At 30.7% G+C, this 17,095-nt stretch overlaps 1 protein-coding gene across 1 annotated transcript in view; it reads left to right on the forward strand.

The window, feature by feature from the left end:
• The window catches only part of LOC124102409 (triadin), a gene marked incomplete at its 3' end in the record, with an annotated part of 122,816 nt that extends 106,513 nt beyond the window's left edge, over window positions 1-16,303 (forward strand). The window contains 4 exon segments of the mRNA XM_046458677.2: window positions 903-968; window positions 4,927-4,986; window positions 10,429-10,617; window positions 16,244-16,303. Of these exon segments, the coding sequence (XP_046314633.1) occupies window positions 903-968; window positions 4,927-4,986; window positions 10,429-10,617; window positions 16,244-16,303 (375 nt within the window).
• Between the last annotated feature and the right edge of the window lie 792 nt (window positions 16,304-17,095).

The following is a 17,095-nucleotide window of genomic DNA, read 5'->3' on the forward strand; positions in this document are numbered from 1 at the left end:
CCATCAACCATTAGCTGGTTGACATCCCAATGACAGGGATGGTATTTATCTTGCTTAGCAGAGTTTTAGTTCATTGCAGGTGTGCTATCCTTATATTTGTGTAAATATGCAATTGGTAGGTAACATAATATTAAATAAAAGAAGTTGAATGAGAGAAATATGAAAAAGCTAAGATGGAAACAGCTTAGTTCATGAACAGAAGAGGAAAATAAGAGAGAGAGAGAGAGAGAGAGAGAGAGAGAGAGAGAGAGAGAGAGAGAGAGAAATCTGAGTTGAATCCCATGCTTCTAGTTTGGATAATTGATACAAATTATGACTAAAGTGTGGGGTGAGATTATGACTTAAATTCAAATGATGTAATAATTAATTGGATTATAGCTCATTGGATTAAGTTTTGTTTTTTTAAAGATTTATTCACATTTTAATCTCATTCTAGTGTGTTTTCAAAAATTTTAATCTAGAATATTGCTGTAGATTAACACATATAATTTGGGTTGATTCTACTTAGTTTCAGGTTCAGAAGACTATTTCTCTCTATTTTGTACTCAGATTTCTGGCATTTATTTAATATCAATACAAGAATTGTTATTCTTTTGGAGTTACAATGATTTTTAATTTTCTAATCATGAAATTAAAGACTTGGAGAAGTTGAAGCATAGCTTATCTTTGCCGTGAGACCTACTTTTGGTTCTGGTTTGTGGTTAGATGTGAAATAAAAATAGAAATAGAAAGCAAATCTATAATTATGTTGAAGCTTAAACCTCCAAATATGTAAAACCTTCATGTCAGTTAAAGGAAAATCTCTAAAAGCAGCAGAAAAGTTTTTGACATCAAAACTGTCATGCAATTATCTTATCATTTATTCCTTGTATTTAAATAAAGTTTTATCTATTCCTTTCTAGTCACACACAGAGAAAAGGAAAAAGACAAAGAAAAAACAAAAGAAAAGGAAAAACCTGAAAAGAAAGGTATGCAGACATTCTTTTTTGCTGTTGTTAACATTAAACCTTTTTATTTTGAATTCCCTTTCTTACATTCAAATTTTAGCTGACCTTGCATTTCTTCTTTTTCAATTTATATTATGATTATTTCCTTGGAACAGATTCTGAAGGGATGAATTTCTGGATTGAAAGGGACTAAGTCCCTAATGCTCTTCAATTCCCCATACCACTTGACGTTTCAGAAATGCCATGTCAAACCCCCCAACCCCAGCCAGCAGTTTTTAAGCTGCATTAGCCAGCAGTGAGAATATTTTCCCAGAAAATACTTATCAATTTTATAGATAAGACAGTAGATCCTATATTTTAATGATATTAATATATTTTTATTACTATTAGACTGTACTTTTTTTGTTAGTTTTTATTTATTTATTTAGAATAGATAATCCGCACAACATGTCTGCTTGGCACATAAACTTGCTCTGTGAAAACCTTCCCTCACCCCTGCCATCCCACTTCCCATTCCATCCCACCCCAAGTTCTCACCATAAACTACATGTGTGAGTTTAAGCCTTTTACAGCTTTAGTACATAAAATGTGTAATTTATAATGTGATTATATAAATATATGGTATAATACTATAATAATAGTACTATAATATTTTACTAGTATATTATTAATAATATATATTATTGCTTCTCCCTGTTTCTATACAAAATCTGACATATCCTATGTTATGACTTTTAAAAATATATCCTAGAAATTTTTTCAGACCCATAAATAAATATTTGCCCTATTCTTTTTTAAAAACCCACATAGTATTTAAATGCCAATGTTGTCTTCCACCCTCTCTTAGGGCTGATTGCTACTAATAGGCTGAATAATTTAAATATAACTTTTAGTGGTGTATATTTCCTTTTGTAAATGTTCACAATCATTGCCCACTTTTCCTAGTGGTGTGATTTTGGCATATAGATCTCTTAGTTCATAACTTTTTTCAAATATGTTTCTGCTAGTTTTGCAGTCAATCTTAGGTTTTCTATCCATGAGAACATACATATTGAATGTATTAGTGTGTGTATTTAGATTGCTGGACTTTCATGCCACTAGATATGTTGATATTTTCTTGTGTTTTTTCTGCTTTTGAACCTTCATCAAAGATTAATTTGAGGGACAGGGGCTGTGGCTCAGTGGTAGTACACTTGCTTGGCATTTGGTTTGATCCTCAGAACTGCATATAAATTAAAAAAAAAAAAGGTCTAGCAACAACTAAAAAAAATAAAATAGATTAATTTGATAACTACTATTTTCCTTAGATTTAAAGAATGTTCCATATTTTACATTTGACTTGAATTCATTAAAATTCCATTCGAATGTGCAATATGAAGTAAGATTCTAATTTATTTTTGTTTTTGTTTTAAATAGGATCATGTCTAGGATATTTCAGCTCATTTATGTATCCACAGTATGCATATCCTGCTTAGTTTTCTTGTGTTTCGAACCATTCCATTTAGGTGGAATATGGGAGAATACTTACGACATTTAAATAATATCCATTGAAACATGCTTCAATATTACTCATTGTATGTGTATACTTGAATATTTGAATTCAATATTTATCCTTTTATTAATGTTTACTTAGTGATAATTTCCATCAATTTCAATATAGCCATCTTCTTTCTCTGTTCTCGAAACAGATGTCAATTTCTTATCTACTGGTGAGTTACACAGAATTATGAGCACCAGACTTTATGTACTCTGGCTAAATGAAATAAACTGGTATTTCTTATGTGTTTTTTTTCAACCTTCACAGTAGCTAAATTTTTTTGTTGTTGTTAAAATAATGAAGATTTTTGACATTTAAATTATAAATATTATATGAAATGTATCTAAATTGAAAATAAATAAAATGTTGTGTTGTATTCTTTTATTTATTGTATCCCTTTAAATGGATATTTGTGTTTCTGTTTTTTTTTTTTTTTTTTTTTTTTTTTTGGTGCCAGGTATTGAACTCAGGGGCATTCAACCACTAAGCCACACCACAGCTCTAGTTTGTATTTTATTTAGAGACAGGGTCTCACTGAGTTGCTAAGTGCCTTGCCATTGGTGAGGCGGGCTTTGAACTTGGGATACTCCTACCTCAGCCTCCTGAGCCACTGGGATTACAGGTACTTGCCACCATGCCCACCTTGGTATTTGTGTTTTATGAGATATTCTAATGTAAACCTTGATCTTGCGTGGATTATACCCTGTGCATCCTATCATAGTGTTCCTTTTGCTAACATTGTCCACTCTGGAACCCATAACCCCAAATGTAGCCTAGGTGGCTATTGGGCACGCTGAATCCCTGGAGAAGGCCCCTGCTCTTTCAGGAGCTGTGTATTCTGTCAGGGTCACTTGGTCATCAACTGGACAGTGCTTTAAACTTTCTATAAGGCTAGCATGGTTTCTCTAAGATTTGGGGATAACTATTAATAGAGGGAATCTTAGTCTGTTTTCTGCTGCTATAAAATATACTACAGATTGGGCTGGGTATGGTGGTATAAGGCTGTAACCCCTGTAACTTTGGAGGCTAATGCAGAAGAATCAGAAGTTTGAGATCAGCCTAAGTAATTTAGCAAGGGCCTAATCAATTTAGTGATACCTTGTCTGAAAATAAAATAAAATAGAAAGGACTGGGATGTAATTCAGTGGTAAAGGTCTCCTGGGCTCAATTCAAATAAAAAGCTTGTGGTGAAGCCCTTCCTGATATATTATCACATTGTGGAAGGCAAGGAGAGAGTCAAGAAAGTCAAACTCTCTAACAACTCATTCTCTTAAGTAAGAACTCACTCACTCTAATGAGAACAGCTTAATCTGTTCCTGAGACTGGACCGCCCATGACCCAAACACCTCCTATTAAGCCCCACCTCCATTTTTTTTTTTAAGTAAAGCTGATGTATATTACTGTTCTTATATAGATGGAGAAATGTTTGAGGCTTTAATTTGACTTCTTCCTTAAACCAGCTGTTTAATTAAATCTTGTATTTTGTCTCTTAATATTTTAGAATTTACCTAAGTCCTATTTTTATACTTCAGAAAACAGTGTATAAATTCTGAGAACTATATAATATTTAGAGCAAACAACAAAACACTCAGTTTAATATATTTGAACTATAAAAAATATGCTAAACATGCTATTGTACTTCTCAGATAACCTTTACTTAAACTATTGAGATACACAAGATTTCATCAGTGTATCTAAATAAAAAGCCAAGTTAAAACACATTTATATTGATTTGTTAATTAGCTAAATAAGTAAGGAGAAAATATCTCAGGTATCATGTGGAATAATGATCAATTAATATACTTTATCAATAATCCTTTTTTGAATTACTCTTCATACTACTGTTGGTTCTCAACTAAAGTTTTCCCCTCTAGGGAATATTTGGAAAACTTTTGTTGTCAAAATGACATTGGACTGGAGGGCATTTGGGAAGCAGGTACCAGAGAGGCTAAACATTTTTTTTTTCAAAGCATAAGACAGTCTCCTACTGTGAGGAATTGTTCTTCCCAAATGTCAGTTGTGCCCCTGTTGAGAAAACACTGAGCTTAATCACATCTTTAGTCCTGATTTAAATACTTCTTGCTATTAATCCTAAATAGAGTTTTTATTCCTGACATGAGATACGTTTTTCAACAAATCCCTATAAAATTGCTCCTTCTTTTTTTTTTTCCTTCCCTGAAAGCTTTATCTTCTAGGAATAATGACTTAAAAAAGGAAGGGAGGATCTAGGTTTCAAAATGCTTTCTAAATCAATGTTAAGTTTTACATTGAATTCTATGAAGTTATTATTACACTTGTAACTTTTTTCCTGAATTAGATTCATCAATGTCATAAATCTTCAAAGCAGTCCATGATTTTGATGGTTACAAAATGAAGGGCAAGGAAAAACTTGGTTTTGAAATCTATTAAAGTATATACTAATGTAAAATTTTTCTATTTAAGCAACTCACAAGGAAAAAACTGAGAAGAAAGAAAAGCCAGAGACAAAGGCAGGAGCAAAAGGTAAAATTTCCTTTATTATTTCCACAACTGACTACTTTTTACTTTAAAAGATTATATTTTAGGCAATAGAGAATCAGATGTTTGTTACCATTCAGAATTTCATTTGCATTTACATAAGTATGAACCTTATATTTAAAATTTACTATCTAAAGAATAATAAAAAACTGACTGTGATAAATGATCATCTTAAATAGGAGAGGAAAATGAAGAGCTTCATCATACTTGATTGGGAGAATTTTGTTCCATGACTTTTCCCCTTTGGTGTCATTCCCATCAAGATGTTACATGACATGGCCAACTGAATTTTGCAGGAGTAGGGAAGTTTGATCTGAAACAGGGAGATTATCCTGGATTATACAGGTGGGCTCAAAATGCTATTGCAAAGTATTCAGATGCAGAGAGATTTAGCAACAGAAGCAGAGAGATTTGAAGTGTGAGGACTTGCCCTCCTTAGCCACATGGAAAACGTAAGAAATGTTCTTTCCCAGAGACTAAGAAACGACTCTGTTGATAGTTTGATTTTAGACTTGTGAACCAATTTTAGACTTGTGAACCATAAACAAGGAACCCAATTGAGCCATAGTGAGCCAACATTTTAAAATCATGTAAACTCCGGTATAATAAATGTGTATTGTTTTAAGCAACTGTTTGTGATAATTTGTTACTTTGGCAATAAGAAAATAACACCTGGTTTGTAGTTTTTGACAAGTATTACATCTTGTGATCGATTTCAGGAAATTCAAACTCAGAGTTTCATTTTTTTATGCACATAACTTCATTATTATGTTAAGACTTTGAACACTAAAAGTATCTTGATAATATACCCCTACAAATCAATTAGAATATCGCTATAATATTATTATTTCCACAACTGAATACTGATTTTTTGAGTAAACTGATCTATTCTAAATTTAGTTACCAATTATTTTGTGTTAGAAAAATATAAATATGAACTGGAAGTTAAACCTTATCCCTTAAATTTAATTGTCTTCCTTGTATTTTAAAATAAAAGTTGTAATCAGTATATTTTAGAAATTATAATCTATTATGTTCAAGAATCTAATCATTTAGGAGAAAGAATCTATTTTCAACATTCAGTTTGTTAATTCAAAAATTTTAAATATTAGACCATTTAGGGGAAATATATTTTAAAATAATTATTTTCTGTAAGCTAAGCTGATATTTTATTGAAGCTAAAATGTATGGGTTATAAAATGAGACTGCTTTTTAAAAAAGTAGCATGAATTTAGTCTCTATATTAAATTTATAGCTAAGTAAATACATTTTAATTTTATTTGGCTCTCTTCCACAGATGTGAGTGAAAATGAATTACATATATGTGTGTGTGTGTGTGTGTGTGTGTGTGAAATATAAATGCTAGTAGAGATTTTAGTGATTTTCCAAATTAATTACTGAGTTTAATAGATGAAAAAATAATTAACCCCTAGAAAGACAAAACAATTTGGTCAGGTCATATTGCTAGTATATAATTGGATTAAGTCAGAAACCCAGGTGACCTACAGGTAAATCAAGTATTCTTTCCAAAGATAATTAAATAAATCTTTTCAATAAGTATGTGTTGAATGCTGTATTTGTTATTTATTGTTGTGTAAAACATGACCACAAACGTTGAGGCTGTGGGTCCAATACCTGGGCATGGACTAGTTCAGTACTTTCCTTCACAATCTGTTCAAAACTAAAAACAAGTTATAAACCAGGGCTGAAGTATCATTTGAAAGTTCACTTGGACAAAGATCATTTCCAAGTTCATTTATAGGGCATTGGCAAATTCAGTTCTCATAGCTATTTGAATGAAGGCCTCAGCTTTTTGCTGCTTGTTGGCCAGAGGTACCCTTAATTCCTTGTTGCAGGAGTATGAGTGATATGATAGCTGACTTCATTAGACCTAGCAAGAGAAAGAATCTGCATGAAGATATCACAATTTCATGTTGACTAATCATGCAAGTCTCATTCATCCACTTTGGCAGTGTACTATTGGTTAGCATATTTCTAGGTCAAATTGTATTCACAGGGAGCAGACTATGCAAGGGTACAAAAGGCAGGAATCTTTGGGCACCATCCTGAGTCAGCCTGCTACAAATGCTTTCAATTTACATACATTCTTCTGGAGAAGATAGATGCAAACTATAAAACACACACACACACACACACACACACATATACACACATGCACACAAAAATTTATTTTCATTTTATATGTCTATGTTGTTTTAGGAACAGGAAACATATAGGAAATGTTCTTTGTAGGTATTGTGATATCTAGGAAAAGAGAATAGTATTTAATAGGTCTAAACTGTAGTATGTAACATTTAAATCAGACATAAATATAAACTTGAAAGTGAGTCTCCTTAGAAAGAGCTTTTATTCCCAGAGGCACTTTTATTGAACACAGTATTTCTAGCTCTGTTTCAACCACAGTCTGTCCAAGGACAGCAACTAAATAGCCCACCTCAGAACTTTCACAGTGGGTATTTCATTGTCTACCCTGGAACAGATGTAGGGTCCTGTATCAGAACTAGCCTACACCTGTAGTTCATTAAAAATTATAAAGAGGAAAGACGAAGAAGACAATGATGGAATCAGAAGGTGAATGAATGAGCCAAGTTTGAAACAGACTATTTTAACTGGCCTGGAAATAGCAGGTCTTAAGATGTCTGTGTTTGATGAAGTGGGGGAGGCTACTGCTGTTGTGACCATGTTCAGGAAGACTGTATTACTTTAGCTGGGTCTGTGTATATTTATATCTGCTCCCATATGTCTTAAGATATATTTTTGTATCATTTTCACAGGATAATATTTATAACTTTATGCCAGTTAGTGTTCTTAGGAAATTGGTTAGACATTCTGGTTTTACTGCTATTTTTCCTGACTCATTTGGTTGTACCATCTTTACCAAATGGCTTTTGTTTCTTGGATTTCTCATATGTAGAATTAGTACAATGTAGTACCTCCTGTATATATTAAATTCTGGGTAAATTAAAAGGAAGTTTCAAAGAGCTCTAATAATGTAACATATGTATTTTCAACATTAGGAATTTATGTACTTATTTTGCAGTGTTCAATTTTTGTTGTTGTGTTATTGTTGTTCATTATCTTGCTTGTTTCCACAGCATTATTAGAGGAACAGGCAGCTACAATGATGATTTATTTTAAATGCAGGAAAACTGAGGCATAGAGAAGTCAAGCAATTTGTAGTTACTTAATGAATGAGAGATGGAATTAGGTATTTTCTAACTCCAAAAAATAGGTAGAACCATAGTATGTTTATTAGATAACATATTTCTCTACTTTGGCATGAGACAGACATTTTATTCTTATAAAATTATAAATGGGCAATGCTACATGCAAAATTATATCAAATATGCAGATGTCATTCTTTTGATTAAACTATTTTGTTTTGTATTTGACAAATGTCATGAATTAATTATCTACCTAACTAAAATGAGGTTATTTAAATACAACATGGATACACACACACACACATAAATTATATATATATATATATATATATATATATATATATATATATATATATATATATTTGCTTTATCAATCCTGAATGAATGTCTCTTAAATTCTTTTTGTTAAAATGAGGGAAAGTACTTTGTCATAAAATTTAAGAATATTGATTCCGTTTGATCAAAACAAGTAGAAATTTGATATTGCTTTAGTTTCACAATATTTTTCTCATTATATTCACCTCATTATGGAGTTCTCATTTTTTCTATTGAAGACAAAGTTATCTATTTCAAAGATGAGAGTCTCTGATAAATTTCTAAAATAGGTAGGGAAAATTTTACCATGTGTATACTTAAAATCAATGATTATAATAATCCTGTTTCTAAGAAAATTGTCTCTGTATAAAGTTTTATGAAATTACAAATAGATATAAATTTAACATTTTTAATTGTATAGTGTAAAGCCAATCTTAAATTTGTGTAAGTCTACAAAGGATCAGGTACATATCATACAGAATAGCCAAAAATAACAATTTCACATAACAAAGCATAAACCAAAAATCAGTTAACAAGTTTTCCAAGATTTAATACATTTATTCTAAACATTTCTATTTACATATTTAATCTATCACTGTTATATATATATATGACCTGAATATAATGAAATATTTACTCCATCAGTTAAGCATACATTTATTCTGTTTTTGGGTTTTTTTTTTTCTGAAAAAAGCACTGTACTAGACATAATGGTGATACAAAGTTGAATAATGGAGTTCCTATTTGAAGTTGCTTATAAGTGTGGTAAGGGACACAGATAAGTGAACAATCATCTGTAATTCAAAATACACAATAGGAAATAAAATGCTTTAATAAAAATTCAGGTCAATGAAATATCAGGGGAAGAAATGATTAAATTCAATATCAAAGCCAATTTTTTACATGTGAATTGAATGTGGTGAAATTTTGATATATAGAATATGTGGAAAATATACACTGCAGTTTGACAATGTTAGCATGGGAAAAAACATAATGCATTCAAGAAAATTGAAGTTGAATGGTGGAAGAAAAGAAACTTTTGGAGAGGAGCTATGAAAAGACAAACAATGAAAACAAATATCTCAGGGTTTTAAACACTGCATTAAATATTTCTTTAGAAAATAATATTACTGTGCTGGTAAAGATTCATCAAATATCTATGAGCTCAGACCAATACAGATTCTCTGGAAGGGCTTTTTGAGTTGTGTAAATTTGGCTGTTGGCCATACCAGGGGAAATTTCGCTCCAGACAGACCCTAATAAACATTTCAGTGTGGGTTTCTAGAACAGTGTTGATTCAAGTCATCCACAGAAAGCAGATTTTTTTTTCTCAGTCACGATATGTATGAATTTGCTATAGGAAAAAGCAAAAAGCAAGCAAAGGATATTTAGAAATGGTTCATAGAATGTAGAAGAAAATCCCAAGTATAGTCACAGAACCCACAAAGAGTTTGGAATCTTGAAACTTATGAAGTGAGTGGGTAATATTTGTATGAGAAATTTATGGTAAAATAATTTTGGATAATATATATAGCATAATTTTCCTCCTTGGAGAGTCTCAGTATAACATACCTTTGAGGGACTCCATAGCAAGAAACTGGTTTTGCTGTTTCCAAAATGATTTTGTCAGAAGAAAAATCTCTGATCTTAAATGTAGCTTAGTCTCTCTTGATTACATAAAATATAGCATTTTAAATTAAAAAAGAGTTGCATTTTGCAGATGAGCTATAAGTTTAAGATACCCCTTCATACATTGCATTAAATTTTGATAACAATCACAAATATTTATGTCAAAATTACAGTTTCCTGTTCCTTTTTTTTCCTTTCCTCTTTCTTCTAAAGATTATGTTTAAGTAGCAATTACAGAAGAAATATTCTGTTGGTAAGTTTAAAAAGTAATAATCTAATGTTTCTTAACTGTAAACAGAAGAAAAGAAGGCTAAGTCTAAAGAAAAGACTGATGAAAAGACTAAAAAGGAAGCAAAAGGTGGGAAACCAGAGAAAATGAAGCAAACAGCTGCAAAAGTAAAAGAAGTACAGAAACCATCACCGAAAACCAAAGAGAAGGATAAAGAAAAGGAGGACAAAGAGGCACTGTCCAAACATGAGCAGCAAGGTAAACATTCAGAGGAGGAAGCAGCCCGAGGCTCTAAGAGGATATTGGGCAAGAAGCAGATGCAGTAAAATTAACCTGACAAAGATCAAAATCAGACTCCAAACAGGGGTAACAGACCCATACATGTAAATATACTGGAAAAGAAATATAATAAAATGGGAATTAATATTTATTTATAGAAATATAAAATGAGTTCAAACATATCTAAGGTTGCATTTTGAAGTATTTTAAAGTGGTTTTTGAATTAGAGTCTGGAGTTACTTAAATGTTGGGAGTAAATGTTGAATTCTTGAGATGTAGAATTTCTATTAAGAGACAGAATAACAATTGAACAATTTTGTGTGTCATACTTAAGAGAAAAGCACTCCAGAAAAAAAAATGATAGCAATTCCAAAGATTTGTTAAGGAGTCTATGAACAAATTATAAATAATAAATACTATTAAAACTATTTGTACATTCTCACGGTTTCTGAAAGCACACACAATTTAGAATATGATCAAATTATAAAATTCATTGAATTTAATAGGCAACAAAGTTGTAGAAAAAAGAACTCTCGGCATTTTTTGCCAGTTTCCAGTGACTAAATTGATGATTTTGGAAAGCTCTACAGCTGACAGGTGACTGATTCTCTTCAATAAGAGTGATGTCAAACTTATACCCTCACTTCAGAAATGGTATAGCATTTAAATGGAGGTGGAAAAGACAACTGAAGTTCTTTATGGAAGGGTTCTAAGTAAACATAAAGCGGTGGGTGAAGTGTTTAGAGGGCTACTAAGGGCCTTTGGGCTTTGTTGAATCTTTCCTTCTCTAAGTCCATTCTTAGGTCAAGGTCACTACACACTCTGAGACTCCATGACTAGAATGTGGGACCTAACCTATTTCTGTAAAGGATGTGTCCTACAGAGGGTGCAAAATAAAATTTTCTTTTACTCTGGTAGCAATTGAATAATTTCATGTGAGAGTTAAAATCAAGGAATTGGATACTCTGAGACTTTTATGTTTTTTAAAAAATCTTAACATCTAATTTCTGATTAAGCTTTCGGACAGAAAAATGACAATAATTTTCCTCATTATAGTTAACATGATCTGAAATATGCAGTATACTTTTGTATTTTATCTACTTTTGTAATTTTATCTTCCCCAAATTGACAATATTGGTAAACTTCAGTGTAAAAGTAATATTTGTAAACTTTGATTTATAGGATGAAAGGTACATATTTTAAAATATATATTTTAAAAAAGAAGAAGGAAGAAAGATCTTTTTTTCTTTTTGTGATCAAAAAACTTTAAGAAATTTTCACTTATTTTGAAGTAATATTTTAATATAGGATTTAATTAAAACTTTGGAACCTTAAATCTTTCTTTCATTTTTAAGATGATTATATTACCCTGAAAAATTAAAAATATTAGTTATCATCTCTTTTTAAATTATTTCATTTATGCAATATTTGGGATAGAAAATAAATGTAATAAATGAAGAAAAATATTTTAATGGGATATTGTATTATGATAGAATACAAAAGTTAATCTTCTGATTCACTAATATGTTTATTTATATCTTAAAATATTTTGCATTTTAGATCATCCTTTTCCAACATGAAACTAGTTAAAACATGCAAGTTTATCTTAAGTTTATAAAGATGTATGCCAGTTATTTTTAGGAATGTCAAAATACTTATCCAGTAAGTAGGAATATGAACATGTTTTGGGATGGTCATTTTTAGTATCTTTGGTGGCTTTGAGACTATATTTTACTGATAAGGACATAACACTAGGACATTTCAAATAATATTTATTTTCAAGTTACAAATACTATATTTTATTCCTATCAGGAACAGATTTATTTAAGATAACATTATATTATTATTCCATTTTCATTTTGCTCTTTTCATTTCTACATTAAGAGCTATTTATCTTTTAAAAGGATGCTCAAATATCACACAGAGGTAGACACAAGTACACAAATAAGATTTCTTCAGCTAAACAAATGCATTTGCTAAATTTCCTATTGAGAATAGCTATCATTAATTAAATAAAGGTAGTATTAGGTAAGTAATCAAAATTTAACCTATAATGGTTGGTCAGACACATAAATATGTTAACTTTTATTTCTACACTTAAGACTTAAGAGCATTTGTTTATTTAAAAACCTAATCACATAATAGTTTTAATTAAATAAGGTAAAGTTGTTGTTTAAAATACAAATGCATGAGTTTATTTTTATTTTGAAGTTATTGTATTGTTGACAGTAAAATTAAACTAGTTCTTCTTTGGTCAAGAAAATATTTATTTGCTTAGCTTAAGTTAGATGTAATGAATTTAAGATATTCTTTTCATTAAGATATCTAAATAGTTCCTTTTAAATAAATTGTTTTTGCAGATCTTTTACTACTTGGAAACCTACACAGGACACAAAATTATTGGAAATTATTTGATTACATAGTATATACGTAAATATATTAAATGTGGTTACTTTTAATATTTCATACATAAACAATGCATTTATACTTAAAGCACTGAGAATAAGATTCATATGTATGTACATGGCTACTAGAAACTGAAACACAACTTTTATATTTCATAATTCAGTTTTTATGGACCAATTTAAATCAATTTATTGGGTGGTAAGAAGTGTTGCCAAAATGGCATATTGCTTCTTAGTCTCTGGTGAGTCTGTGGGGAAGCGAAAAAAAGAAACAAAACAATCTCCCAGATCCTATGTATTTTGCTTATTTTTTTTCTTTCTTTTCCAACAATTATTTAAATATCTGTAGCAGTCAGAGAAAGTAGAGCTAATGAGAATCTGCCATAGAACACTGGACTGCACGTACCCCATCCTCATTAAAGATTATTTTTAAGAATCCCTTCTGATGACATTTTGCACCCAGAATTCATTTTCCCTCAGCTGCCACTCCACAGGGAACACTGACAAGGCAGCAGCAGCTGAATGACGTCCATCATTGCTCCCTGAGGACCGCAAAGGGGAGAGACGGACAGCATGGATTATTCCTAGAAGGATGCTATTTGAGAAAAATTACTTTGAAGTGGTGACCAAATATGAAGTTAACTTATGTAAATTATTATCCCATAACTATGAGAGTTACAATGACAAGACAACTCAGATTTTTCTTTAGGAAAAAATTCCTGCTACATAGTTTGACTTGGGTTTAAAGAAACATTTCTGTAAAATGAATCTTTTAGAATTAGGAATTTTCTTTTGCTCTGTCCTAAGGCAGGTGAAACAGACATACTTAGAACTGCCTAATACATACCTTCAAAGAATTGTTATATATCTTGATCTGAGGACAGAGAGAAATATACAAAATATTACAAAATTCTTAATGTAAAATATTTTAAAAATAGTGATGCCATTAGAATATAAGATCACAGCCTTGCTTATAAAGAACTAAAACGTTTTAAATGTTATTATTCAAATAATTTTCTAGATGAAAAAGAAAGTTCCTTGAACTAATAGAGAATTTTCTTTTCAAATTAGAAACTCATTGAACTATTGATGCATTAATTAAAAGAATGATCTTTGGAACCACACATTATTGGTATGATAAAAAATAAACATAGCACTTTGGTAATATTCATACCAGGTTAAAAAGTTTTGATATACTCTCAATATTAAATTGATGAGGAAACTTTGAACTGTGGTTTTATTAATTCAGTACACTGTTCAACATTTTATGTGTATAGCTAGCCCATCATCCCTTGGGACAGAGAACAATATTTCATTTTGGAGCATCATACAAATCCTTCAAATTACAAATAGTCCCTACATTCTAAACTTCAGACTACATTCTAACAAAAAGTCTCTTTTGCTGTCCTAGGAGGCTGTAGTGTCATTAATGATCACTGAGTAAAAACACAATTGAATGGTTTTAGATTGGGGATTCTGCATATATGATCTATCTGATTAGACGCATCAGGGGAGTTTGATAAAAATGCATCATCCTAGGGTCCAGACCCACAGCACAAGTTTTGAAATGATGTGTCCCACAAGAAATTCCCTTGTCTTTTTGATGAGTAAACTGCCAACAGAGAACTACTTCTAAAAGAAATCTAAAGGCATAATCACTTCAGATAGTGAAACAAAAGGGAAAGACTGACAATGTCACATTTAACTAATTCTAATTTTCCATTAAAGGAAAATGCATTTTTTTTTTTTGGTCTTGTCTTAGTGCAGACTTACCCATTCAGCAAGAAAATCTTGTGTTCAGAAAAGAGAAGCTACCATCTGCTTCAACCTTACTTTTTTTTTTTTTTTTTTTTTTTTCCATATGAGGTTCCCAGGTCCTGGCATCTGAAATTTTTGTTACTGCAGCTTCATCAAAGAGTAGATAGATTCATGGACTGATCTGAGAATTAGCCTTTTTCCCACTCCTGAGTCTCCTGTGGGAAAATGTGCTCTCATTTCAACAATAAAAATACATACAACATTTTGAAATTATATGAGTTTTGGCTTAACATATTTAGGTATTAATGAACACGATTGTATTTTAGATCTACCACATAGCATTTACGTTTTGAAAGACCTGGGAGAGTTTCATAATAAAACTCATTAAAAATATTAACACTCTAAAGATTGAAGTTTTAAAAAATCCTTCAATGTATATTAATAGAATAACAAATTTTGTTGTTTCATGTTTGATACGCATAATGTGAAACAATTAAAAATATGTCATGTTGTATAAAGCCAATAAACTTACTTGGTCCCAAAGCTGCCTTTGGATTTGGTCAATTAATAAGATCTCTATTCTAAGAAAACTAAAATGTAAATCATTGCATAGAAGATTCATTTCATAATATTCAAGATTTAGAGAATCTCTGGTAAAACTTACAGATTCTAATGAGAATCTTCATCAATGGAAACTTGGAATGACCTTAGGAGAATTTAAAGTTGTGTGAAAATATGAAATAGTTTAGAGAGAAAAGAAAAAAAAAACACTCTTGAAATTATTTTAAGATGTTTGTCCCAAATGTTCACCACTTACTGTCTTTTGATCCTTTTTTCCATAGGTCATAGACTAGTCAAGATCATAAAATGGTCTTATGAAAATTACTCAATTAATTATCTTAACAGTGGTATCATTTGGCACTGTTAGTCTGTTCTTGATTTCTTCTAATTAAAGAACATTGTCATGGAAAGTAGTTTCAAAGGGGTTCGCCCTACTGCAGGCCTTTTGACAAAATATTCTGCAGCTTCATTTAGGATCTGGGAGAGAATATTTGGTAAAACATTCCAAATTGGAACCAATTTTCTTTTGTAAAATTTCTGCTTCATCATCCTAAGTCTACAAAAGGACAAATGAGAATGAGTGCTTTAATGTGATGACTTTGTAGCAAATTTGATGAAAAAGGCTTTCATTTTTAAAAACAACCACTATAATATTATCTCTGTTTCAAAATTTAAGGTATTTTTTTGTATGACTAAATGGAGCATTATGTTCATTATGCCTTTTCCCTCCTGCATGTCCATGAATACAAATTATTTCTTTGCAGAAAATATGTAGTAACCAAAATTGAATTGTGCTATTTTGTTTTGTTAAACCATTTCTCCATTGAAAAAAGAAGGATTTTGATGACATTTTCTCATTTTTTTTCTTTCTACTCTGTCAGATCAGTATGCATTCTGTCGATATATGATTGACATGTTTGTCCATGGGGACTTAAAACCAGGTATTCCAAACAATTCTTGTGCTTGTCTGTTTTAATAGTCTTTGTTTCTAAGATTTTTGGCTTTTTAATGTACTAAACTGTATTTTCCTTTTTAAAAAATGCATAATGCATGTGTAGATCTAGAATAAAGCCAATAAAAAGCAAAAGTAATAAGTGGCATTAGGGCCTTTAATTTTACTTTCAATCACTGCATGGCCTATTGCAAATATAGTCAGCTGAAAGCTAAAAACATGCTAATATCTTCATATTGAAGTATGCTAATATCTTTAATAATATCTTGGAGTGAAGCGATGAATTATCTTTTTAAAATTCCTTGTAAACAGAAGAAAAAATGTATGACAATGAAAATATCATTCTTTTCTTAGAAGTGAACATTCTTTTCCTAGAAATGAACAGAATTCATATTAAAATGCATCACAGTTCAAATATGAAATCCCCTAAAACAAACTTGAGATTTTCTCCCCACATATGAACTTTGGCCATTCCATAAAAATTTTAATGGAGATAGTCAAGTCTGGAGTTAATAGTCAACATAATGGAGAAAACTTTTAGTTAAAGCAATGTACATTAATCTCTCATACCTTTAATTCTTGCCCAGAGTTTAATGAGGTATTCTTTACTAATACCATAATTAAAAATAAGCAACTTATTGCTTGCACTATGGTTTTTGCAGAAATAAAAACTGGTGAAACATGTTCATATTCGGGAAAACATTTCTAAGAAGATATTGTTAAAGAAGGAGATAATTTATATTAAAATAACTGAAGCTGTTTGTTTAAAGCAAACACATTT

This window comes from Marmota monax, unplaced genomic scaffold (genome assembly GCF_021218885.2).
Source record: "Marmota monax isolate L192 unplaced genomic scaffold, Marmota_monax_Labrador192_F-V1.1 WCK01_AAM20220418_F8-fsc00198, whole genome shotgun sequence".
Classification (NCBI taxonomy): Eukaryota; Metazoa; Chordata; class Mammalia; order Rodentia; family Sciuridae; genus Marmota; species Marmota monax.